The sequence below is a fragment of the Centropristis striata genome, chromosome 10, assembly GCF_030273125.1.
Source record: "Centropristis striata isolate RG_2023a ecotype Rhode Island chromosome 10, C.striata_1.0, whole genome shotgun sequence".
NCBI lineage: Eukaryota > Metazoa > Chordata > Actinopteri > Perciformes > Serranidae > Centropristis > Centropristis striata.
Window position 1 is genome coordinate 11,600,720 of NC_081526.1, and position 25,855 is coordinate 11,626,574.

At 39.2% G+C, this 25,855-nt stretch overlaps 4 protein-coding genes across 4 annotated transcripts in view; all 4 read left to right on the forward strand.

Annotated features, from left to right (window-relative positions):
- frmpd4 (FERM and PDZ domain containing 4) overlaps window positions 1–2,624 on the forward strand; it is a 32,346-nt gene extending 29,722 nt beyond the window's left edge. The window contains exon 17 of the mRNA XM_059342183.1: window positions 863–2,624. Coding sequence (XP_059198166.1) covers window positions 863–2,091 — 1,229 coding nt within the window. The 3' untranslated portion in view covers window positions 2,092–2,624. The remainder of the gene's footprint in view (window positions 1–862) is intronic.
- A 2,338-nt stretch (window positions 2,625–4,962) lies between these two features.
- tlr7 (toll-like receptor 7) lies at window positions 4,963–8,425 on the forward strand. Its single transcript, XM_059342176.1, has one exon. The coding sequence runs from the start codon at window positions 4,963–4,965 to the stop codon at window positions 8,113–8,115; it is 3,153 nt and encodes a 1,050-aa protein (XP_059198159.1). The 3' UTR covers window positions 8,116–8,425.
- Window positions 8,426–8,466: 41 nt separating this feature from the next.
- LOC131978518 (toll-like receptor 8) lies at window positions 8,467–13,681 on the forward strand. The gene is made up of 2 exons (XM_059342178.1): window positions 8,467–8,613; window positions 10,404–13,681. The coding sequence occupies exons 1-2, from the start codon at window positions 8,584–8,586 to the stop codon at window positions 13,488–13,490; spliced, it is 3,117 nt and encodes a 1,038-aa protein (XP_059198161.1). The 5' UTR covers window positions 8,467–8,583; the 3' UTR covers window positions 13,491–13,681.
- A 1,362-nt stretch (window positions 13,682–15,043) lies between these two features.
- Window positions 15,044–16,472, forward strand: tmsb4x (thymosin beta 4 X-linked). The gene is made up of 3 exons (XM_059342182.1): window positions 15,044–15,195; window positions 15,863–15,975; window positions 16,075–16,472. Exons 2-3 carry the CDS (start codon window positions 15,876–15,878, stop codon window positions 16,098–16,100), a joined length of 126 nt encoding a protein of 41 aa, XP_059198165.1. The 5' UTR covers window positions 15,044–15,195; window positions 15,863–15,875; the 3' UTR covers window positions 16,101–16,472.
- Window positions 16,473–25,855: the final 9,383 nt, after the last annotated feature.

The window sequence follows — 25,855 nt, forward strand, 5'->3', positions numbered from 1 at the left end:
TAGGAGACTTTGGCTAAGCACAGGTCATTTCAGCGAAAGGCCGTTCTACTTGGCTGTTCTACAAATGCAAAAGCACATGCCTTCAGATGGTGAAAGCCTGATTAAATGGCAGAAAATCCTGCAAAAAGTTGCCATTTCAGTATTGGCAACAATTGCCTTCACTGCAAAGCAACCCAAAAAAGTCTTTCAGAGATTCTGGCAATAAATGCAATAAAAAACCTGTCAAATCAGCAAAGCTTTTCAGAGAGAGATGATGCTAAGTGTTTCGCTTTCTGCTAACTGTAGCTCGCTGTAGCTGTGAGCTCACAACTACAGTTAGCAGAAGGCTAAATTATTTAAATTTTCTCTCCATCTTTGGAATACTTTAGCCTTGTGCTAACCATAGCCAAAGGCTCATGGCTGCGGTTAATCTCACAAGCTCACAGCTGACGCCTACGGTTAGCACAAGGCCAAACTATTAGCATAGCATGTCATCTCAAAGGGCTTTACACGCCCACAAGTTCTCATTCTTAATCATACATTCTCAGAATTCCTGCTATGTAAGGGCGACCAGGATCACAACCACAATTGGGATGATTGAAATGGGCTGTATTTTTAATATTCAGGGGGGCTCCAGCTTTAAAAGGTGACAGGCCAAAAATGTTTGGCACCACTAGATTACAATAAAATATATTCCTGCTCTCACAATGTCACTCTTGCTCGTTGCACCTATCTGACCCTTTAGGGAGTAAAATATACATTTACAAGTATGTAGATTCAGGAAAAGATGCCTGTCAAGTGTTATCAGTGTATTGCAGATAAATATGTTCTGTCAGGGTGATGCTTAACAGTTCTCTTTGTTTCCCTACTACCCCTAGTGTAGCTTGCACACAGCTGAAGAAGGTTGGGGAAGAGTCATCTTTAGCTCTCTGTAATGAGACCAGTACCACCACCACAACCACGTCACCATCATCATTAAGAAGTAGCACAGAGCCCAGCGGGCTAACACCGACCAGCCCCGAGCCCGACCCACACGCCCTGGCTTTCCCCTCAAGCGGATCTTCATGTGACCCTAAACCAAGCAGCTTCAGGAAGCCACACAGGGACCCGATGCTCAGGAGGAGCTGGAGTACCATGTTGCCAAGTTCCAGGAGCTTAGAAACGCTGTTAGAGAAGACGAGAGCTACACTTACAAGGAAGAGTGGTGGTCAGAATTTCCAGTCTCAAGATCCCCCAAAAGTGCAGAGGATATTCTCTGCCAAAACGTTACCCAAGAGCTTGTCCCAGGGTTCAGTCGCCTCAAATTCATCTGGGAGAAAGCTTCTGAGAGGAGCATCGCTGTTGCTGCCAGAGTCGACGGCGCCAAGGCTGCACAGAGGGACGTGGAGGTGCCGTGGGCCGTTCAGTCGCTGCTTCCTGCAGAGAAAGAGAAACACTGATGGCGACAATGAAGACAGAGAGAAGCGCTCGCACGCTCTGCTCTCTGTCAGCTCGGTTTGTTTCAAGCGCAAGGAAAATGCGGCCTTGAAAGCTGAGCGGAGTCACGCGGCTGCAGCTCAGAGTGACTTGAGCCTCAAAGCAAGGCTAGCTCGTGTAAATTCAATGAAAGGAAAAACCTACAGCCTTCACACGGGGTTCGCACTTGCACGTAAGGATGCCTTAGAGATGGTGGGCGTGTTGCGTTCCAGTGTCGGCCACGCGTCCAGAGGTGAGAAACGCGAGGTCAACGAGGCCGACATGGATACGTTCTCCCAGCTGCTTTTCATGCAGGCCAAAGTGCTGAGCGGCGCCTGCAGTCAGATGAGTGAAGAGTACAGCAGCCCGGAGGAGCTACTGCTGACTCTGACGCACAGCTTCCACACACTCTGCTGCCTGACGCAAGCCTGCATGTCACTCGTGGAAGGCCTGAGTAGCGAGAGCGAGCGGCGCGAGGTGGTAGCCAAGGTGGATGAGGTCGTCATGAACTACGTGTGTCTGCTGAAAGCTGCCGAGGCGGCTTCGGGATGCTCCCCCAGTGACCAAAGTGTGAATGCATTGACACATCACTCTGCCACCATGTCTGCTATTATAAACGCACTAACTCACTCACTGAAAACACTGCTCAACAAATAAACTGTTGTTATTTTTTGTCCTGATTATTGATTTTAAAGCCATACATAAAGAGACATGGGTGTTACAACCAATGTGAACTGCTGTGAAAAAAAAAAACTTGCCTTGTGTATACAATATTTTATTATGTAAAGTAAAAATTATATGAATCATTAAAGTTTTAAATAGATTATATTGAGGCCTCTATGAAGAAGCATATGACCCTCCTCTCAAGTATATTATCTAATATTATATAATAGGGATTATTTTAATGATTTATTGGTTATATTAGGGGTTTATCATGTAGATTATTACAACCTTATTAGTACCTTGTTTATACATTGTAAGAATATATATTATGTTGCATACACTATATACAGCTCAAGACAAATCATTGCACAGGACAAGACGTGATCAATCAAATAATGCACATGACTTTTTCATTTGCTGGATTCACCTTAATTTAATGAATACTTTACACATGAACACTGAGTACTTTCTTGTTATTTTTGTCAATATCATTAAAAAGATTAAAAGTTTTAAAAAGTCTTCTCAAATGATTTTTGTCTGTTTGTCTTTTTTTTTTTTTAAACAGCCTCTGTTTATGACCTGCTTCTCATACAATCCTGTGTATTGTATTTAATTTTGCAGTGGTACATGCAAATTCATGATCATTAAAACTCTTCAGTTGATCACTGAAGCATTAAAAACAGAATAGCACAATGACTTTTTCTAGATTGTAAAAGTTTGTTCCAAAAATTGCATTATTCATACAGAAAAGTTGCTTTACCCGTGTTTAGTTGTGTAACTAGGTTTAATAATTAATCATTTTACCATATACTCAAGCCTGAGTGGTGGTAATGCTTTTTGCATTAATGATGATGATGATGGCCCATTTCACTCTAGAGAGTGTTTGAATGTGGATGTGTGTGAGTCGCACATGCACATGTTGCTCCAACGTGCTGTTGTTCAGCCTTTTGCTCTCAGGCACCAACAGCCCTGTCAGATGGGCTCAGGTACCCCTGCATTATTCACAAAATATGTTCCATATGTACAACCCTGATTCCAAAAAAGTTGGGACAAAACAAACAACACAAAAATGCAGTAATTTGCAAATCCTTTGCAACCTACAATCTGAATACAGTACAAAGACAAGATAGCTAACGCTTGAACTGGGAAACTTTTTGTTTGTTGTGAATATATACACTCATTCTGAATTTGATGCATTGTTATTGTTTTTTTTTTTTTTACAGAAGAGGATATTGTTAATTTTTTTTTTTTACAATTGGACGGCAAATATGTCTGTTTGGTGAGCAATCATACCGAAAACTATCATTTGAGTGAAGGTGACTGTTTCAACCGTTAATTTATTTGCTACTTTTAACACATTTTTAAACTGTTTAGTCAGTAGTGTTAGCTATCCATTTCAGCCGCTTATGCAACACTTTATGCTAACTATTTAAACGGTGCAAGAATGCATTTTATTTCAAAACTCAATGTAGTTTTAAAAAAACAACTTAAAAAAAACCTTTTTAAATTATTTAATGCAGAAGTTAATAGAAATGTACATTTGTTTACATATCATGCTCTTTCATACATGTTTTATATTGGTAACTAAAAATTGCACAATTTGAATAAACAAGATAAATAAGTAGAGGTTGAAAAAAAGAGAAAAATGTTCTTAGAATCTTCATCTGCAAAGTAACTAAAGTCATCAAATAAATGTAGTGGAGTAGAAGGAGATAATATCATAAAATTAAAATACTTAAATTAAAATACCTCAAAATTATACTCAAGTACTTGATTAAATGCACTTAGTCACTTTCCACTGCTGCTTTTTAATAGAAGAGGTTGATCAGGTGGATGTTGTTTTCTCTAAAACCACAGTGTCAATTCCTGCAATGGGTGTCACTGTCACATACTATCTGGGGCGATCACATGTGAGAATGACTGTGAAGATTCTGCCTGGTGTCAGAATAGCATCTTGACCATGTAAGCTGGTAAACCTAAAGCCAAGCATAGGTTTCACTTTCCCCTTCAGGCAAAGGAGAAACGAAACAGCTCATTTCCACTCATAGCTGCCACTTAATAACCCCCAACTCCTCCAACTGTGCTGTTATATTGCAAAATAAACCCTTAAGCAGACTTTTACATCAAAACATCTGTGATCTATTAAAATATTGAAATACTTTTTTTGCTATCATGGCTACAAGTGTGCTACCTTTTTTTTTTTCTTTACGTTTGCATTTTCATCATGGTCAGCACCTCTTCAATACTGATGTTTGCCACTTCACCTCATATTGGTATACTGTAATATAAGAGCATGTTGAGGGAAACCCCTTCATAGTCATCTTAGCAGAAAGCACCATCACAAAACAAACCAGTCAACCATTATCAAACGCACTTATAAAAGATGGAAGATTTGGATGTGTGTGCGGTTTGTGATAAAAGAGAAGTGATGCTGGCTAATTATAACTCAGACACCTGTTACTTTCATCTAATCACCTTAGAGCGGAGCCTCGGTGTTACACTCCTTTCAGTACTCAATCCAAACAGAACTCATAGCAGGACAAATCTCTCACGTGAACAATGTTCTTCCACCTGGTGAGTGTCACTTATATTTGTTCATATTCTGTATTGTATTATCAGTGTATTCATGTACTGTGGTGTGTCATTATTGCATTCATTAAGTAGTGATGTTGGCTTTAATCAGAAGGGCTGTAAACTATATTGAGAGATTGAAAACAAAGCGCTAGCATGTATCAGTTCCTAGGTGTTTTTATCAAGTATGTACATACCCATGTGCATGTGATTCTAGCAAGCATTTTCTCAGTAGCTAGTATCAGTTCTTCACCTGCACACATTTCTCAGTGAAACCCCTATGTTTCTGTACAGATGTGTGTTGCGCTGCTGAGCCTGTCCTGTTGCCCCTCCACATCGACAGCGAGCGTTTCTTACCCAAAAACTCTGCCGTGTGATGTTCGTGAGCCCCACAACGGGAGCTTTGTGACGGTGGACTGCACGGAAAGAAGCCTCAAAGATGTCCCACTTGGCATCCCCAGAGACACGACCAATCTGACACTCACCATCAACCACATTCCTCAATTAAACTCCACCTCCTTCCGCGGCCTGGAGAATCTGACTGAGATTGACATGAGGTGCAACTGTGTGCCCATTAAAATCGGGCCCAAGGACCGCATGTGCACTCAGAGTGTGGTAATAAAAGAAGACACTTTCACCAGCCTGAGGAAGCTGCGAGCACTGTATCTAGATGGCAATCAGCTGGGCAGTATACCTAAAGGCCTCCCTCCAAACCTGATCCTGCTGAGTTTGGAAGTGAACCGAATTTATGAGATTTTTAAAGCGAACCTCTCTGGGATCAGAAATATTCAGATGCTATACCTCAGTCAAAACTGCTACTACCGCAACCCATGTAACACTTCCTATTTTATAGAGAATGGTGCATTTTTACAGCTGAGTAATTTAACACTGTTATGTCTGAAGTCAAATAACTTATCCTATATTCCACATCTTCTTCCCACAAGTCTGAAGGAGCTGTACCTCTACAACAACAACATTCAAAATGTTACAGATGAGGATTTTAAAAACCTAACTAACCTGGAGATTTTAGATATTAGCGGAAACTGTCCTCGATGTTACAACGCTCCTTACCCTTGCAACCCGTGCCCAAATAATTCCCCGCTTGAAATCAGCAAGGCGGCTTTTAAAATGCTTACAAAACTAAAGACGCTGCGGCTGCACAGTAACTCTCTGACGTGTGTGCCGTCTGAGTGGTTTACGAGCCTGACGGAGCTGAGAGTGCTTGATCTCTCACAGAACTTTTTAGCCAGAGAGATAGGAATGACCAAATTCCCACATTTCCTGGGCAAACTGGAGGAACTTGACCTTTCATTTAACTATGAGCTTCAGAAGTACCCCCAAACACTGAGGCTGAGCTGCAGTTTCTCCTCCCTCAAATCCCTTCGAATTCTTAGACTGAAGGGCTTTGTGTTTCAGCAGCTAACACCAAAGAGCATTGCTCCTTTAAAAAACCTTACACACTTGGAGGTTGTAGATCTTGGTACAAACTTTATTAAAATAGCAAATCTTAGTACTCTGATGGAATTAAAAAGCTTTAAAATAATCAGTCTGGCTGGCAACAAAATATCTTCCCCCTCCGACGGCCAAGATGCTGTGGGTTCAGCTGGGGCAGAGCCCTTGTACTGGTCTCCCATGTTGGCGTCAGCTCAGTATCAAAGTAAGGAAGTGAGAGAGATTCATTACTTCAGATATGATGAATATGCACGCAGCTGCAAATACAAAGACAAAGAACTGGGAACTGTCACATCATTTGTTAAAAAGAAATGCAGTGAGTTTGGCAAAACCCTAGATGTGAGCGGAAACAACATATTCTTCCTCCATTCAAGATTTTTAAATCTTAGAGAGCTGCGGTGCCTAAATCTGTCCGGAAACGCAATGAGCCAAAGTCTGAACGGCTCTGAATTTAGCTACTTGACTAATTTACAATATCTAGACTTCTCCTCAAACCGACTGGACCTGCTCTACTCCACCGCGTTCCAAGAGCTGAAAAATCTGGTTGTCTTGGATATAAGTAGCAACAACCATTACTTTGAGTCCGAGGGCTTGACTCACATGCTTAATTTCACAAAAAATCTGAAAAATCTAAAAATATTGCTTATGAACCACAACAAGATCTCCACCTCCACAAACACAGAGATGGAGAGTCAATCCCTCGAGAGGTTAGAGTTCAGAGATAACCGGTTAGATGTGTTGTGGAGAGACGGGGACACACGGTACGCTAGTTATTTCAAGAAATTATACAATCTGACCGTCCTCGACATCTCTCGCAACAACCTCCACTTTATTCCAAAGGAAGTGTTCAGCGGTCTGCCAGAAAAACTAACTGAGCTCCACATCCGAGACAACAAACTCAAAGATCAGGCCTTTGACTGGGAGAAACTACTATATCTACGCTATTTAGAAGTCTTAGATCTCAGTGCAAACAGCTTCACTTCAGTTCCACCCCAGCTGTCAAACTGTGCCAAATCTCTCAAAAAGCTCCTTTTACATAAAAATCAAATTGTAAAACTCACGCCAGATTTCCTCAAGGATGCCTTCACTTTAAAACATCTGGATCTCAGTTATAATCTCATAGAGCACATTGAGGAATCTAGCTTTCCAGATAATGTCGTTAATCAGATGGACATGCTGCTCCTGCACCGGAACACATTCATATGCTCTTGCAACGCCACTTGGTTTGTCAAATGGCTCATCAACACCACAGTGCGCATCCCCAGACTGGCCACGGATGTTACATGCGACCGCCCCGGGGCTCAAAAAGGTCATCCTGTGATCTCAGTGGACCTGCAGGCCTGCCAGCACAGCTACCTGTCAATCATCCTCTACACCCTCATGACATCCCTCTTCCTCAGCTTCCTCACCCTGTCAATCTGCAGCCATCTCTTCCTGTGGGACGTCTGGTACATCTACCACTTCTGCAGGGCAAAGCTCAAAGGCTACGGCCGCCTGTACTCCCAGTGCTCCGCCTATGATGCCTTTGTGATATACGACAAGGAGGATCCGGCGGTGACGGAGTGGGTGGTGAAGGAGATGTGCGCTCATCTGGAGGACCAGGGAGACCGCCGACTGACGCTGTGTCTGGAGGAACGGGACTGGATGCCCGGATGCCCCCTGATCGAAAACCTCTCCCAGAGCATCCACAACAGCAAGAGGACCGTGTTCATTCTCACCAGCAGATACATGAAGAGCGGAAACTTCAAGACGGCTTTCTACATTGCCCACCAAAGGTTAATGGACGAGAAGGATGATGTTATTGTGCTGATCTTCCTGGAGAAAGTACCCTGCAATTCAAAGTACCTGAGATTAAGAAAGAGACTGTATAAACGCTCCGTGCTGGAGTGGCCGAAAAACCCTCAGGCCCAGTTGTACTTCTGGTTCAGCCTGAGGAGTGTTTTAGCCACTGAAAGCCACAAACAATACAACAGCCTTTTCAAAGAGACACTGTAGAAATAGCATAGTGTTATACTTACTTCCTCCACTAATTGAATGTTTCTGGTATTGTGAACTTTGAACAATCTTCTATTTAAATGCGAGCAAAACAAACCTATTGTAATGTTAATGTATTTGAATTGTGTGCTTTTTTTTTATTCCCTGTTTACTGTCAGGGAAAGGGGAACTTGCTGCCACTCTCTGCCATCTCCGCAGAGAATTATAGTTTTCATTTTGTCTGAGATGGCAACAAAACTGACAAGTTATCATGAAAAGGGGAAATGAAACAGAAGTACTTCTTCAATTCACATGCAACTTCTGTACCAGAGTTTTGATGCGAGATCCCGCCAGAGCGCCAGTTCACAGGATGTTTTAAGTTGTGGTGACTTCAGGAAACACCACTCAGGCATAGTTTTTTTACAATTAGTTAATTTTCATTTTAACAGAAAGCAAAGTGCCATAACAGTCACCTGTTCTTCAAGGATCATGAAGAATCAATACGTTGAATGCAAAATGGTGAGTTACTGATACAAGTTTGTCTGTGCTTCAGTTAGCTTTGCTCTAGATTTACTGACTGAAAGTTAACTGAACATTTTACATGAGACTTCATTAGTGTGTTTCATTAATTCACTGGTTACTTGCATGTACCTTTTAATTTGAAGTTTCTGTAATTTCATCTATAATTATTTTGTGCTTCTGTGATTCATTTAACTGTGTGTATATTTATTTTGCTCTGGAAAATCTGACTTATTGAAAATGGTTTATGCATTTTTTGAAAATGGATTGTTTTACAGTAAATAAAGTACATTAAAGTTTACTCACAAAAACAAAAGTAAAGATATCATCTTTATTCTATCAGTATTATCTTCCATATTTCCATATTTGAAGTTACAGTTCACACCTTAGAAAGCAGCGGTCCGTCAGTGGACTAGTAATTACAAACAAACCCACAATGATAAATGATAGTTTTGAGATATGGCAGGCTGGAAATATTATTAAAATTATTGTAATGAAACATTTTGAATAGTTACATACCAGATGTTAACATGAGCGTATGGAGCTTTTAGAGGAATAAATAAATTACTTAAAAATAATGTTGGATAATAAGTTATTGAAATGAATGAATACTGAGTTTTACTTTTGGAGCCTAACTTACTCTAGTGTGACCAGTAGTATTTGTCTCTGAAATTGCTAAATTAATTCACTGACTTCATTACTTTTTATTATATCTGTTGCAGTAATTTTTGGTATCTAATAAATGTTAGTTGAGCAAAAGTTATATCTTCTGCCTGGAAGGGATTAACAGAGTCCATATTTCAAAACACTAAAAGCAGTTATTCCAGTTAATTTACAGGTGTCATACTGCCACCTGCTGGATAAAAGTGGTACCCTTCAACATTAGTCAGCTTATATAAACACTGAAACAGGTTTTGCTTACTGTAATCATATGCTTTAAAGGGGAAAACTACAATTATACAATTATTTTTGTATTACAAGATTCCAGAATATTTATGTTTAAATATGCAAATGTACTTTTATTCCATTAAATATGTGCTAATTTGCATACACTCCCAGAACAGACAGGTGAACATCTGATAAAACTAGGTTCAAAATTCTTGTTATATTCAAAGGTATTTACAGAAACTTCAGCTATCTCTTTTTATCATTCGGTAACCCAGAAAATGCAGTCATAAAAAAATCAGGCTATGAATGATAAATGAACAAACCCCTCTGTAGAAAGCTTCGGATTATAGAAAGAAATGGAACTGCAAAGTTTGACGCAGAGAAGTGGTCATTTCTGTCTCAGACAAAAAATAAATAATTTTGAAGAAAAGGCCTTTAAAGATATATAATGTAAAATTATATTCATTTTTCAAGCTACTCCTGGTGAATGGGGTAAAATGTTTTAACTAATGGTTGTAATCATGACATTCTATTACAAGTTTTATGACATTTTTTGAAACTTTTTGGTTTAAATAGGCAAAGCAGGCATTATCTAATGCTTTTGTTGAATTAAGGAGAAATCTACTGACACAAATAGACAAAGTGAAGTAAAATAAACAATAAATAATGTTTTCTTTACACTAGTCTGAAAAAAGACATGTTAAGCAAGCAAAATCTGAAAATTAACCAAAAAAATATATAGTGTCTCCTATATACTTTAAAAATGCAAACGAATCTTTAAAAATAACACCCAAAGTATGATGAACTGTATGATTTAGTGTCTGTTAATGCATGTTTATGAAAATAAAAGCAATGCAAGTTAAAATTGCTGCATTTTACTCTATTCTATTTTTTATCTGCAGACCGCCACATGTTGGATGCACTTGCTGCTGTTCTGTCTGAGTTGCCACTATGAGATCCAGCCTGCTGCATGTAAACCTGAGTGGATGACATCACAGTTCCCTTGTGATGTCACAGCCGACAACACCTCTAAGGTCCTATTTGACTGTAAAGGGCGGCATCTGGACAAAGTACCTCATGGGATAACCAGCAATGCAACTGAGCTCAACTTAGCGGAAAATTTTATAAAAAAAATTCTGGTCGATTCCTTTTCCAACTTGCTGAATCTGACCGAACTGAACCTCAGCTGGGCGAACAAGAAACACGTGGTGGACATTGCTGAAAAACCTTTCAAAAATCTGACAAAACTGCGTGACCTAAAACTAACTGGCATTGGTCTGAGTGAAATTCCCAGCGATCTCCCTCTCAGTGTGGAGATGCTTGAGCTGAGCTACAACCACATTATGTTTGTGGATGACAGAAGGCTCGCTGGCTTAACCAACGTCACACATTTATGGTTATACAAAAACTGCTACTTCTGGAATCCTTGTGAGAAAGTTATTAAGATCAAGGAAGACAGTTTTGCAGTTATGAGTAAACTACAGCATCTGGACTTGTCCTATAACAACTTAACTAAAGTTCCCAAGGGATTACCCCAATCATTAACAGTGCTAAAGCTGGCTTCCAATGCAATAGATTACATATCAGAATACGATTTTATTGGGCTAACAAATTTAGAAGTCCTTAAAATAGAAGGGAACTGCCCAAGATGCCAAAATGCTCCATTTCCCTGTGTCGCCTGCAAAAACGAATCTATTGTTATCCATCCTGATGCATTTAAAAGTCTCACGCAACTTCATACACTTTACATGGGAGGAAACTCACTGGACCACATTAATCCCTCCTGGTTTCAGAGGATGCCAAAGCTCAGACAACTGTTCCTGTCATTTAACTTCTTAATAAAAGTAATCACTGGGGAGGCAACATTTCTAAGATATCTTCCAAACTTAACAAGATTGGATCTCTCTTTCAACTTTGCTCTCAAGTACTACCCTACGACATTAAGTCTCTCAAAAGACTTTTCAAAACTTGTGTCACTCCAAACTTTGCATATTGAGGCTTTGGTCTTCCAGAGCATTGGACCGGACACGTTGAGATCTCTGTACCAGCTCAAAAATCTGTCTACACTCAATTTAGGGACTAACTTCATTATTCACTCCAATTCCACTGTATTTAGACAATTCCCCCACCTGAAGCTGATATATCTGGCAGAAAACAGGCTGTATCCCATCCCTGGGGATAGTCCCCCACATACAAGTGATGGATACAATCAGAGGCAGGAGTTTTCTCTTTCACCGTTCATAAAACCCCAGCCCAAAGATTTTCATTACGAACTGTCACACAGCCTCATCAAGCAAGAGTGCTTTGACTCTGGACGAGTGCTAATCCTCAGCTCAAATAATCTGTTCTTCATTTCTCCAAAGCAGTTTGAGGGCTATGGAAACATTGCATGTCTCAACCTCTCGGGGAATGGATTTTCATCAGCACTTAGTGGAACAGAGTTCTCTTCACTGCCTGACCTGACGTACCTGGACCTGTCATTCAATAAGATCGATCTGGCCTATGACAACGCCTTCAAAGAACTACAGAAACTACAAGTGCTGGACCTCAGTTACAATCCTCACTACTTTCAAGCATTCGGGATAACGCATAATTTAAATTTTACAAAAAATCTGCCTGTGCTCAGGGTGCTGAATATGAGTCATAACTCCATTTCCAGACTAACAACAAAACAGATGCACAGCAAATCATTAGCAGAACTCCAGTTTACTTATAATAATCTCGGGAATCTTTGGAAAGAAAAGGACGGCTCATATAAAATGCTTTTTAATAATCTTACTAATTTGACCATTTTAGATATATCCCACAACCGCATCTCAAAGATTCCAGATGATGTGTATGAATATTTGCCGCATAAACTCACAACACTACGCATAGATCACAACTCGCTCAAAGATTTCAAATGGGACAAACTCAAGCGTTTTGATCAACTTCAAATTTTAGACCTGAGCTTCAATTCTTTATCTAATGTGACGGGCATAAGTTCAAACCTCACAGACACTTTGACTTTCCTCGACCTGAGTCATAATCATATTTTCCACTTGGACAGTGGCTTTCTAAATGGAGCAAAAAGCCTAAAGACTCTCAGCCTGAGCCACAACAAACTGACTACCATCAATCAGTCCACCTTCCAGTCGCAACCTGAATTTCATATTGAGACTTTGTACTTGCAGAGAAATCTGTTCCAATGTACTTGTGATTCATTAGATTTCATTTTGTGGATTGAAAACAGTGGTATAAAGATCCCTCGACTGACCACCGAGGTGACATGTGCCACCCCCGCCGACTGGAAGGGTCGAGCTCTGATCAACTTTCAAATTAACCAGTGCGTGAATGACAACCAGGCGTTCTCGATCTATATATTCACAACTGTCTTCATTATTGTTTTTATGTTTGTAGCAACAGTTGCTCACTTGTTTTACTGGGATGCTTCATACGTCCTACACTATATAAAAGCTAAGCTGAAGGGATTCAGATCCTTCGACTCATCGGAAGGTGTTTATGATGTGTTTGTGACTTACGACACCAGGGATCCACATGTCTCTGAGTGGGTGATGACGAGCTTGCGAGAGAAACTGGAAGAGGAAGGAGAGAAGGAACTTCCTCTGTGTCTGGAGGAGAGGGACTGGCCCCCTGGAGTCCCACTCTTGGATAACCTGGTTCAGAGCATCCGCTACAGTCGGAAGACCCTGTTCGTCTTAACGGAGGGCTACGTAAAGACCGGGATTTTCAAGCTGGCGATGTATCTGGCCCACCAAAGACTCCTTGATGAAAACGTGGATGTGATCGTGCTGCTGATGTTGGAGCCCGTCCTGCAGCACTCTCACTTCCTGCGCCTGAGGAGGAGGCTCTGCGGGAAGAGTATTGTGGAGTGGCCGAGAACCGCTGCGGCAGAGCCCTGGTTCTGGCAAAATCTGAGGAATGTGGTCAGAGTGGACAACGAGGTGATGTACAACAGGACTTATTCAAAGTATTTCACCATCAAGTGAAACAGAGACGATTTGTAACCTTAAAATGTGGACAATAAAATCAACAGTGGTGTGGTCCTTCACATCTTTTATCTCTCTGCCTGGGACTTAACAGAAAGCAAATAAAGAAATTGCTGATGTATTTTATTTACTGAATGTCTTATCATCTGTGTGCAAATATTAGAATATGTTAATAAATAAATCCATTTTTAAAAAATGTGCCATTTGTACATGTTTTAATTTGTTATTTGGTCTTCATCTACAAAATATCTTTAAGGTCACAAGGTCAACCAGCAGATGGGTAATTTATTGTACGAATAAAATGTGTGGCATTATCCATTATTTTGAGTGTTTATGGCTTATTTGTCTCAACTAATTTTTTTAAGAATGAAAAAAAATATTTTTTCTACAGTTAAAACTCAAGAGTTAAACTCTAACTGGGTTTCCTGTATAGGAAATTAATAAATCAGTTAACAATACATATTCAACAGATAAATAGATGAATATACTGTATATAAAAGCAAATAACAGAAAAGACAGAAAAATAAATAAATTAACAAAAAATATGCCAGGTGTCAACATAAAAAAATATTAAGTAACTTAAGTGAAAAAAATAATTAGGTGCTAGTTTTATTGTTGAAATGAATTTGTAAATATATAATAGAATTTATTACTTGAAATTATGAAAATAAGGTTTTACTTTAGCAAATTTGCAGGTATAAAAGTACAACTTCACAATATAAATATAATGGTTAGAAAAAAATGTTTAACGACGTTTTAAATTTAAACTTTAAAATCACAGATATTATTTTCCATGATACATAAAAAGAAAAAACGTGCCCTAGTTTACAGGTATATATCATTGACTGTAAAAATTAAAAAATTAAAAGTAAATATAAGACAAAAAAAAGGTAGGCTATATAGTCTACATTTCCGGAACAGATGGACGATAGTTCCAATATGGGAATCACATGAGGCACAGCTTAAATCTTAAACATTTTTTACTTGAAAAAAAAACAAAACATGATCTTACCGGGCAACATCGACGAGGGATTTTGTTTGAAACCTTTTATTGTCCTAAACATTTTTATAAGGGAGAGCCCAAACTTTTTCCCAGCATAAATTGTTTAAACTATCGCTCCACAATGCTGCTCCTGCTGCAACACTTCCTGATTATTACCTCATCTGCCCGCAAGGTGTCGCCACTGCCACAGTAATAATGAGGCGCTGTGTGCAAGTTAAACTGGTCAACTAATGGTCTCGCTTATAAATCACTCTGTATCTTATATTTTTCCGGTTTTGCTGCACGAACTAACATCTTGAAGCGCTATAATGACAAAGACATATATTATCATAGATAATAGACACATAGGCACATAGATAGACATATATATATATATATATATATATATTTTTTTTTAAGACAGCTGAAAACTGAGTATTTTCACTCACTTCATCTGATACACGTGGTCGCAGCTATTTTCCCCACTCAAATAAATGCACAGACCTTAAATTAAAAAGTGACAACGGTATATGCGACGTTTTATAATGTTGAATCTTAAAGAAAAAGTATATTAACAAAAAGGCAGGTTTTGGAAACTGGACGTGACGTCAGATGGTGATTTGCATACTGCGTAGTATTTATGGTGTGATTGACGCTGCAGTCATCACTCTGCTCCGGTACCGACGAAACGTGTTTTTGTGCCAGTTCTCTGACTGAACCACGGTGAGTGTTTCCCTGTTTATTTTATCATGTGCATGCTTGATCGGAGCTTTTACCTTTGTTCGCGTTACTGATGAATTATTTAGTCCCAGTTTTTTTTTTAGTTTAGTTTATTACGTTTCTCCTCGTCGACTCGCAATATTCTGGCTCATGTCAGCTGCGCATCATGTGTTGAAAGCTGCAGGAATATGCCAGGAAATGACAAATGTTGCCTATTTGAACAGAAATAATACAGAACGATTGGAGTGCATAACGTGGTGTTGTTGGGTTGTCTATGACACCAAACAAATGCTATATGCTGGGTTGTAACTTGAGTAATCATTTGTCTCAACACCATAACAGTTAAAGTGCAATGCGTTTTTAGTCCGGTTTATTGTCCAGGGGGAGGGTCGCTGTAGTTGAAGGCAATCTGCTCTTCTAAATTGCATTAATAAAGGGCGGTGGCCCCTTAGCTGCACACGTTCACTGACTGACACAAAGCGTTTCTCAAGTCAGACGCTGATTCACACAAGCATAAATTATGCTTTTGCCCAACTTCATTGTCTTTCTCAGCCCTTGTTTTTATGTAATCAAAACCTCCTTTAAGCTCTGTTAATTCTGACCCCTAACTTGCTCTCCACACGCCCATGTGATTGTTGAAACGCCTAACGTAAGGTTTCTTGTCAATTAGAACCTCTGCAGATATGAGTGATAAACCAGACGTCTCGGCAGTCGAAAGCTTCGACAAGTCCCAGCTGAAGAAGACGGAAACCCAAGAGAAAAACACACTGCCAACCAAAGAGAGTAAGTGCTAATGAACCTTGATCCAGAGCAATTGTCTGCTGTGGCAACAACCTTTTAGAACTAATGTTAAACTTTTATTTTTTTGTTCCCTTCTTGCAGCCATTGAACAGGAGAAGTCGGCGTAATGAATTCCTGCCCTCCTGACCACTGTACATTCCGAAAGCTTTGCCCTTTTTCTGTCCATCATGAATTCCAAGCTGAGGTACTTGCTAATTGACAAACTATGGCTGTAAAATGCCTCACAGCTAAATTCCAAGATGCCCCTTGTACAATAAGGAAGTGTGGCTTGATGTCAGCATGGGTTCCTGGTCATCGATTGCTGTGGATTCATCTCCAGTGTGGCATTTAAGAGCAGAAGTGAAATGCCATGAAACACCCAACACTCTGTGTAACCCTTCTCTAGCCACTTGCGACTGCTTGCATAGCAAACAGTGTCTTTTGTAACAACCTGGAATGCACAAGTTTGTTAAATATGCAAAATAAAAAATGTAAACTGACTAATGTGTTGTGTCTTTGCACTATAGGATTAGTTTTCAAAGCACCCACCCTGGGCTATAAGATCTACTTCAGTAACAAAATGGTCATTGATTTGGCTTTTTTTTTTTTTTTTTTTTTTTTTTAAATCGCAACCAGTTCTGATATGTGGAAGCACTATGTAGGCGTTGCATCTGGCTGTATTGTCAGCGCAGACAAGTTAACTACTGACCTAAAAGCTGCTGACACTTGCTAAAGCATGAGCAGCTTGCTGCTTTTTTCTTTTTTTTTTCTTTCAAATTATGCTCTTAATGCAAAGGCTAATGTTTTGGAATTAAGTGAAATGTGACTAAACTAGACCAAAGTGAACTTAAGAGTTACATTCTGCACAATGTGCAGAATTCTAAATTTAAAGATGCACAACCTGAAATTTCTGATGTAAAAAGAAACCTCCTTGCAGTGATTCTTTTATCATGCACAGTATTTTGTAGTTATTGGCTTTCAGCAGACAATATCTGCCAAAGCATTGGCTCACATCCTGCAATAACTGTAGTTGAACAATTCTGAGGCTGCACCACAAGAGCTGCCCTGCAGTCCTGTCTAAACCTGAACAGTATTCTCAAAAGTTCCTTCCTTGCAGCTACACCAAGCCTGAGCAGGAACACATTCCGAGTCCCTTCCCACTCTTCCAGCTGTTGCTTCAGTGTAAATCTCACCTGTCTAACCACTCAAGTGGCATTTTGTCAAATGGACCCTCAGGTGTTGGATTTATGTTCACTTTGTCTGTGTTGCAGTAAAGGATCCATTAATTGGACTTCAGAATTGATTTAGAATAAATGCTGTGGGTGTTACAACACAGTATAAAGTTATGGCAGGATGTGTTAGAAAAAGTGGATTGGGTTTTGGGTCTTTACTGTAATCACACATGACTGGTATAGACTGAAGAGCCTGTACCTGAACTAAGTTGAGGTTGCCCTGCAGTTGTGTGTGCGCATATACATAGAAGACAGAAGCACTGCAGCTTAAAAGAGGAATTTTTCCCTAAATAAAAAATGCATATATTTGTCTTTCTTACCTGTAGTATTTATCCATCTAGATTGTTTTGGTGTGAGTTAGAGTGTTGGAGATGCCTGCCTTTTTTCCAATATAATGGCAATTTGGTTTCTGGGTCATGATAATCAACAGGGTAAACATTTCTGGAAAGAAACACTGCACATACGTTTTCAAATGTAAAAATTTTGATGCTTTTAGCACCACACGTGAGGTGACATCTTGTTTCATTTTATAAGAGTAAAAGCAGACAGTTCTAGGGCCAATATCTCCAACACTCTGCAACTCACACCGGAACAATCTGGACTGATAAAGAGCACTAAACGTAAGAGCAAAAATATAATTTTCGGAAGAACTGTCCCTTTAATTGCTAGGTGCACTTATAGACTAGAGTATATGGGTTCAGCCTCTGTTTATTTTATTTAAAACTTTCAAGAAGAAAATACAGGAAGGAAAAAGTTCATCAAATGTAAAATAAGTGACTATTTTTGGACAAATGTCCCCAGTCGGGACTGTGATCATTATACTGCAGCAAAATGAGTAACACTGAAAGTGAGCAGTTAGAGTTAAACAAAAGCCTCTGTGACCTCATCGAATGTGTGAACCACAGCACCGACGAGGCCGCACTGTTTGGTGGCTGTCACAGAGAAAAACAAAATGAGCCATCTATTTACAGAAACTGAAAAAAAGGGAACCTGTTCTACCTCATTTTGCTGCACAGGGGCGACAGCTGTATCTCATGTGGAGAGAGAGAGAGAATAAGAGAGAGGGGAGACGGATTACGTAACAGTAATGTCTATAGACCATAACAGCTGTGCTGTAACATCAACAATAGGCTCTGCTGAGGGATTGGCACAAATTCAAATTGATTCTCTTTCCCATGAGGCTGCATTTAATCTAAGGTCACTTTAAGTATGGGAAAAAAGAACAGTTTATTTTTCTATTTGCCCTTTTAAGAAGCACCAAAAGGCCAGATTTATGCACACATCTGTGCTGCCAGCCTCCCCCCAACCCTCCTCTAAGTTCTCTACCATCCTTATGTGCAGACTTGCCACACAACAGCTCCTCAGTGTCCGATAACAATGTGTGCTTTGGAGAAAACAGTAGCCAATATTACACATTACAAGACACTGCTTTCTCCTGTTACACTCTCTGCACGCTTTGTTAGACTGACACATGATATATTTAAACAGCCTCAGAGTGATGAATCCTGAACCACGTGGATGCAGCTGGAGGGTTCAGCAGGATGCTCATGGACACTTCCAGGGAAGAGATAAAATATGAGAGCATTAATGTCAATATTTACTTTATTATACTGAGTTTTTTACTTACACTGCACATGTGGTTCTGCCCAGTCGAGACCTGATAACTGTCCATGAAAAGGGATGCGAATGACTTGGCTTGAGGCAGCAAGAGGCCATCTGTCAGTGTTGTGACGGGCGCCCTCTGGGCCGGCTGTGTTGCGGACTGGCTGAAGTACACAGATGCCTATGAGACTGCCTATGGCTACATGCGTAATGTGCTTTGAGAATGAAACCACAGTGGGAAGGCTGCTCCCTAAAGGGCCTTATACTGTATATGTGGCGTTATATTGCCTGCGTGGCTTAGAAATGACATAATTTATCTATGGTGTGACAAACAAAAAGGTACTATTAAATGCAGGTTTACTATATCACATTAAATCTTCCTGGTAGGGCTGGACAAAATACTCTATGTTCTTGAAATAAAATCTTCAGATACATACAAGATTGTGTATATTGTGTCTACCTCCCAGCCACACCCTTCCAATCCATGCCTCAGAGAATATTTAAATAAATAAATAAGTCGCATGTCAGACTTAACATGCATTATTACAGTGCTCAAAAAGGTTACCAAACTGGTTGTTTTGGTGTCAGCATACAAATAAATAAATAAATACATTTAAATAGACAAATAACCACATGGTAAAGCCTATATTGTATACTTCATACTCCAAATGATGATGCCGTTCTCCTGCTGCTTTTCTAATAGAGATTATATAGAAAAATACATATGACAAACATTTTTATCACTTCATTTCACCTCATGTTCTTTATACATTTATGAAAGACTGTAGCTACATTTCAGATTAGATGGGTTGTACTGGATATGACTTGTGTTATGTGCAGTCTGCGTCTAGACGGTTTCAATAATTAATCAAATAATCATATACAGTAATAAGCGATGAGTCACAATGTGTAAAAAAAAAGGGATGATTATATGATGACCCTTTTCTTACATTTAATGATGTTTTCACAAGCTTGTTAATGAAATTCTTTGCGTTATTACAACAATAAACGGACTCCAAATCAGTACAACACACACAACACAATAAAGAATAAAGACTTTGTTTTAGCAGCAAGTTTCCCGACATTGCCTGTTTCTTAACAGTAAATGCTACAGGGGAAAACACAATGCTTGTTCCTACAGGTTATTGTTTTAACATGCAGGAGGTGACGTGACAGGATCTCACAGCTGCAGCAGCACACAGCAACTCATCTCTGTGTCTGTGCTCCTTCCTCATGTACAGCCTGAAACCTGTATGCCTGGTCCATCTTTCTTGCGCTCTGTTTCCATGGTAGCAGACAGGGGATTTTTAGCTTTCCACATATTTTCACATGATCAGAGAAACTGCAGTCTTCTGCGGAGCTCTAAATCAATTCAATTAAGCAAGTAATTTATGACTGGGATCACTAAATCGGTGCAAGAAGTGGTGATTTTAGGCGATTAGGGTGATGCTCAGCTTCTGTCTTGATAGTCTTTTGGGGTGTTTTTGCTGTATGTATAGCATTTAATTCATTCCATCATTAAGCTTCTTCTGCAATACTTAGATGTCTTGCTGAAACACTTTTTCTATCTCTTTACTTAAAATAAACCCATTATTCTAATGGTTTTAATCTAGGTGTGTTATTAAGTGAAATTCATCTACTCAGTAAACTATTTTCTGCTGGTTTCGTTTTCACTGTGCAGGGAAACAGTGTTTCACAATCTTGACACCATCTGATAAAAATGTAGTGTTCTACCTGTTCAAGCGTGCTTTTCCTGCTTGGGCACAGCTCTGGATTTTTTTTATGCTGTGTTGTTCAGCAAATTTTTACCTGAACCAATTATGTGTGCTCTAATGGAAGACCTAATGCAGCCAGAAATGTTTTGTTGTGTATACACCACTTAAAATGTCAAAACAGTTCCTGAATTATTTAACACATCCTTTAGGTAAAAGCTTACACCCAGCACTTAGTTTTCCTCAACTTTTTTAGTTAATCTTATGGTGATGTTTGCTGTTTTTGTTACATTTCAGTACATAGGGACAGAATGCATGATATAAATAATTAAATAATACATCTTAATGCATCCAGATGGGTGTGTATAGTTATCTGTTTTGTCACTAGAATAAAATAACAGAACAAAATTATGGCAAAATAAATTAATAACACATATTTATGTAGGACAAAGATAATTATTGAATGTCTCAGTCCAATACAGTCAAATATATCCTAAATTATCATAGCACAGATGCAGATTGATTGATATGAGAAAGGTTTCACCATAAAAAGCCAAAGCTGGGACAAAAATGTTCACTCCTCTGTTCGAGGAGGTTCAGCGTCTTTATGTTCTCAATTCAGAGTGAACCAAGGAAAAGGACAATTCATCTTTGTCTTCATTATCATACCCACGGTGGGAAAAAGCAGTGCTGCTATTGTGTGATAGGTAGACACAAAAGCTGAGGGTGTGAGCTGGCCAATCCAGTGACACACCATAATGGTTGCTATGTGTGACAAAGAAACTTCCAGAAACGTGCCTTGTGCTTTACTTGAGATTTGTGGCAGAGGGGAGATTACTCATCTATGTGGCTGATAAACTGATACCTTAGTAGAAACACACAAGTATTTTTCTGCATGACGATTTTAAGAGGAATCTCTGAAAAAGCTGATGTAAAATTAAATGCAGTTATTTGAAACCTCATCAATAGAGCAAATACAAAAGCATCATAAATACAAAGAGTTACCTGACCTGTTTCTTATTCTCTGAGGGCTGTTAAGAGTAAAGAATGGCAAACCCCAATTTAGTAGAGAAAGAACCATGCATTTATGGTGTCAGTCCTGCAGAATTACATACTAAGTGTGGCAGTAGAAAGGGCTTACAGGTCATTATGTGAAACATAAATACTCACTAACTAAAGCAAACATGTGAATTATGAAATCACAGTTGAAAAGCATCAGATGATTTTATTTGATAGCGACAATGCAATTTAACAAAAAAAAGGGTTTTGCATATTCTCTAGTTGGGCTTTTACATGTACTGTGCTTAATAAAATATACAACATTCAGTATAACTGTTGCATTTGAAATCTAATTTGAAAAAAATAAAAATGAATGACTTGCTAAAAGTTAAGGAGATTGTATTTTGTGTTTACAGTGATGCCACCAGAGAGGCTTTTTGTCAATTATTTTACTGCCTGATTGAATAAGAATGTAAGATGTATGATAGATGGTGTATGAAAACAGATGTTTAGCAAAAGATAAACAGTTCTCCACAGAGAAACACTGAAACCCAGAGGTAACTTCATCACAATCACAGGCGCCTAATAAGAAAAAAACAGTCTGGCGTTCAACAGTCAGGATGTTCACAAAAAATGTGCCAACCAACAGTCTCGATAACCATGACAGCACATGCAAAACATAAACAAACTGCACAGAAAAAGAGGAAGATATTGAAGTTGAAACTAACCTACAGACAAGAAAGCAGCCTGATTTTTTTAAATGTCAAATATTTTTGTGTAGCCATAAACATTAAAACTAAAAGCTCAAAAGCATTCACTAAACTAAACTAACTGTGTAAGAGATCAACAATCACATGAAGTGAGAAAGGTTAGACACAAAAGGTAATTTAATTCAAAAAACAAAGGCTTCTTTGGAATGGTGGACACCAATTTTGCAATCTGACTAATAGGCAGATGTGTCCCCAGTGCACTGACTGGAGATGCACTGTAGTGTAATTCAATGTGACATGTGCATGCAACCTTTGAGCTGCAAGAGTCACCCTGGTGAGCTCAGTAGCCCACCAGCTGTGAGCACGGCAACCTAAATGCCCCCTTTCAGCACCAGTGCCCTCATGTACTTACAGTGTGCGTCTACGAGCAGGAAGAATACACAGTGTTACATGCAGCTATAACTGCAGCACCACAAGATCAAGGTGAGGGTTTAAGCTAGCATGAAAACAGTGATCATGTGTGACAAAGAGACAGGAAGTGAGAGGAGCAAGTGTGAAGTGAGACACCAGTTTGCATGCGTTTAAAGGGGGACATAGAGGTTGTGTGGCAGTAATCATGTGATGTGAACACTGGAAGTGAGTGTTTTAGGTCTGCAGGCACAGACAATAAGACAAAAGAGAGGGAAAACAGAGCAGAACCTCTACTGCAAGGAGATGTAAAGAGATAGATTCTTGAGATGAGCCATCAAGTGCTAAATTCATCAGGAAATTTGCAGAACTGTGATCAGTACTGTGATAAATGTGACTATCTGTACAATCATTTCAAGCTAAGGGAAAGTTCAAACAGTGAGGCGTATATGCAGAAATGTTGACAAAAGTGAACTCAGGGTTTGTCCTTCAGGCTCAGATGCTGAGTAAGTGGTCCTGAACACAACCTCTAGACACAGTTATTAGAGCTATAGGCAGATAATGTATGAGATGGAACCAGGACTTTTTCTACTGACTGCTTTTATCTAGTGTTGCTATCTTTTCTGTGGGGTCTTTTTTAGTTTACTATATAAGAACATATGGGATATCGTCATAGTTGCAGGTTTAGTCTAAATCAAGGCTGCATGAAAGGTAGTTTCATTTTGATAGAAGATTACATGCCTCTATCTGTTCAGAGTGCAGACTAAAGTTGAGTTTAAAGCAGACCTCTATACTTCCCTACAAAGAAACTGACACACATCATGAAATGACAATACAGTTCGGTTTTTCTCTGTCAGATACTGTCTTAGTAATCACATTATTTTGCTGGCAATATTTCCCATGAATGATATAGGACAGGGCATTGATGCCTCATTGTTGTGATTGTTGTTATTGGACACAAAGATCCAAAGCTCCACTAATGATGTTGCCCTTTAGTTAAGTCCTTGTGGCTTGTGTACATCATACCAGAGCAGGATAATGGTCTTAACAAATCCTCAGAGCTACACAATGTGTCAACTACTCCTCCTCCCACTTATGCAGAGTCTCTAACTTACAGTATGGCTTTCCTGCCAGCTTATTACAGTATCTGCACATGATGAGCATTGCACCGAGATGATGTATAACAACTTTTAAAGCATTTATAATGTGCTGGTTTTATTTTTGCATTAATATTTGATAAGGTGGCAACATCTACTTTGGAGCTGACCAGAGTGTTATCATGCTCCGACTGTTCAATCTCCTTCACACCTTAACAAGTTTTTTTTTTTTTTTTTTTTTTTACAGTGCGGCTGTATGTTACAGAGGCCTGTTTGTGAATGTGTCTGAAGCCAGCTTCAAAGGTGCGTAACAGGATATGGTGAAAGAGCTGCAGTGCCAAATTGTATGAGTAAAACTCCCACTGTTAAATGTGCTAGTGAATTTACAGTGAGTACTGTCTTACATAATGTTAAATTAAGCTTTTAAATTTTGCTGGCCACTGGTAAATTTGTAATGCTTGTTTGTAAGCAAGTCAGGAAGTAAAAAAAAATCTAATTTTAAACTTTATGACTCATGATGTACTAAGTATCATATAAAATGTGCCATCAAAATATGCTTGCAGGTAAATATGGAGGCCCATGTACAGACTTAAAGACGCTTCCAGCTATGTCATCATGATGTTAATGTGCGTACCAAAATGTTACAGTTTCTGGGGAACATTTTGTGTGAACTGCCCAATGTACAGAACAGCCTGATCCATTTGTCAGTGAATCGCAACAAAAGCTGCACACATTATACTTGTGAGATGTGAAACTTTGGTGCAGGAGTCTGTTTGTATATTCTAAGAAAGGGCAATGCTTGTGAATTTTATTTTATGAAACGTCTGTGCCTGAAGCATGTGATTTGTTTTTTTGAGTAATGTTAGCTGAAACAATTCTTCTGAAACGTGAGCATAAGACAGCTTGTTGAGAACTGTCTGGGGAATGTGCTTAGCTGTCAGTCCATCTGGCCAAATGCAGCATGTTTTAACTGGATGTGCAGCATATTGGCCAAATGAAAGGATTAACATGTCAATACTTTGTACATGTTTGCAACTATGTTTACTTTTGTGATAACATCATAAAGCACACAAACTTACATTACATCTCAAGTATTCTGCACTCATGTTTGCACTAGTCTAAAAAGCTGGGACTAAAGCTAAGGTATTCAGGTATGAAAATAGGTTGAGCTCCTGTAATTAATGTGCATAAGTACTTTGAGATGCGTTTGTGTATGTTTGTTTATAGCTCGAAGTGGGTCTGTGGAAGCAGTCGAGACAAAGCTTGGCTCAAAGTTTTAAAACTGTAGCTTCCGACTTCTGCTTTTTTTCTGACATTTTGTCTCTTCCTTTTCTGGCCGGCTGTTTCCACTTCATGCTGTGCAGCACTGCAGAGGAACCTGTAGGTGTAACATGCAGGTCTGCACGTCTCAAACTTTACAAACTGAGCAGAATGAGCAAGTTAAGTTACATAATTGATAGGGAATAAATCATGCATACACACAGTATATATGCATACAAATACCCAAACATACATACAGCCAATACAGTCATATCTTACAGTTAAATAATATATTGTATACAACCTGAAACAGTTAATCACTGCAGTTTAAAATTGCATGTCTGTGGAGACTTGTTTTATCCCTGTATTTTGTGCGCCCCTGCAGCAATAGATACAAAGCTTATTCTAACTAGAAACAGGAAATGAAATCTGGTTGTTTTTCATCATGCTGATGCACCACACAAGTCTGTAATAACAGCACAGCCATTTTTAAATGTATTGTCAGGAGCCTATAATCTCTACAATAGTGCAGGCACATTAAGCTCTTGTGCACACACATGGTTGGAGTTAAAAGTGATACTGCAGCATGTCTGATCCTGTTAGGCATGCAGTTTACACTAAGGTGAGGTGGGTTTTCTTCTTCGGGTACATAGTTATGTAATTAAACACAACACGAACCTCCCCAGTTAAGAAGAATAAAGGGCAGCTTTAAACTCTGACCTTTGGGGTCTTGCCACATTAAAAGGTTAAATGTCAAATTGAGCCCCTGCAGACATCAAAGAACAATGCAACTTGTAGCTACAATATCAATCTATATCACTGTGACGAGAAGCTACATTATTACAGGGACATGTTCCAGTAAT

What these genes read in the sequence shown, in the direction of transcription:
- tmsb4x (XM_059342182.1), top strand. Translation starts at nt 15,876, where the DNA reads ATGAGTGATAAACCAGACGTCTCGGCAGTCGAAAGCTTCGACAAGTCC. An exon ending in CACACTGCCAACCAAAGAGA is followed by an intron (nt 15,976 to 16,074) that starts GTAAGTGCTAAT and finishes CCCTTCTTGCAG; the next exon opens with CCATTGAACAGGAGAAGTCG.
- LOC131978518 (XM_059342178.1), top strand. Translation starts at nt 8,584, where the DNA reads ATGAAGAATCAATACGTTGAATGCAAAATG. An exon ending in AATACGTTGAATGCAAAATG is followed by an intron (nt 8,614 to 10,403) that starts GTGAGTTACTGA and finishes TTTTATCTGCAG; the next exon opens with ACCGCCACATGTTGGATGCA.
- tlr7 (XM_059342176.1), top strand. Translation starts at nt 4,963, where the DNA reads ATGTGTGTTGCGCTGCTGAGCCTGTCCTGTTGCCCCTCCACATCGACA.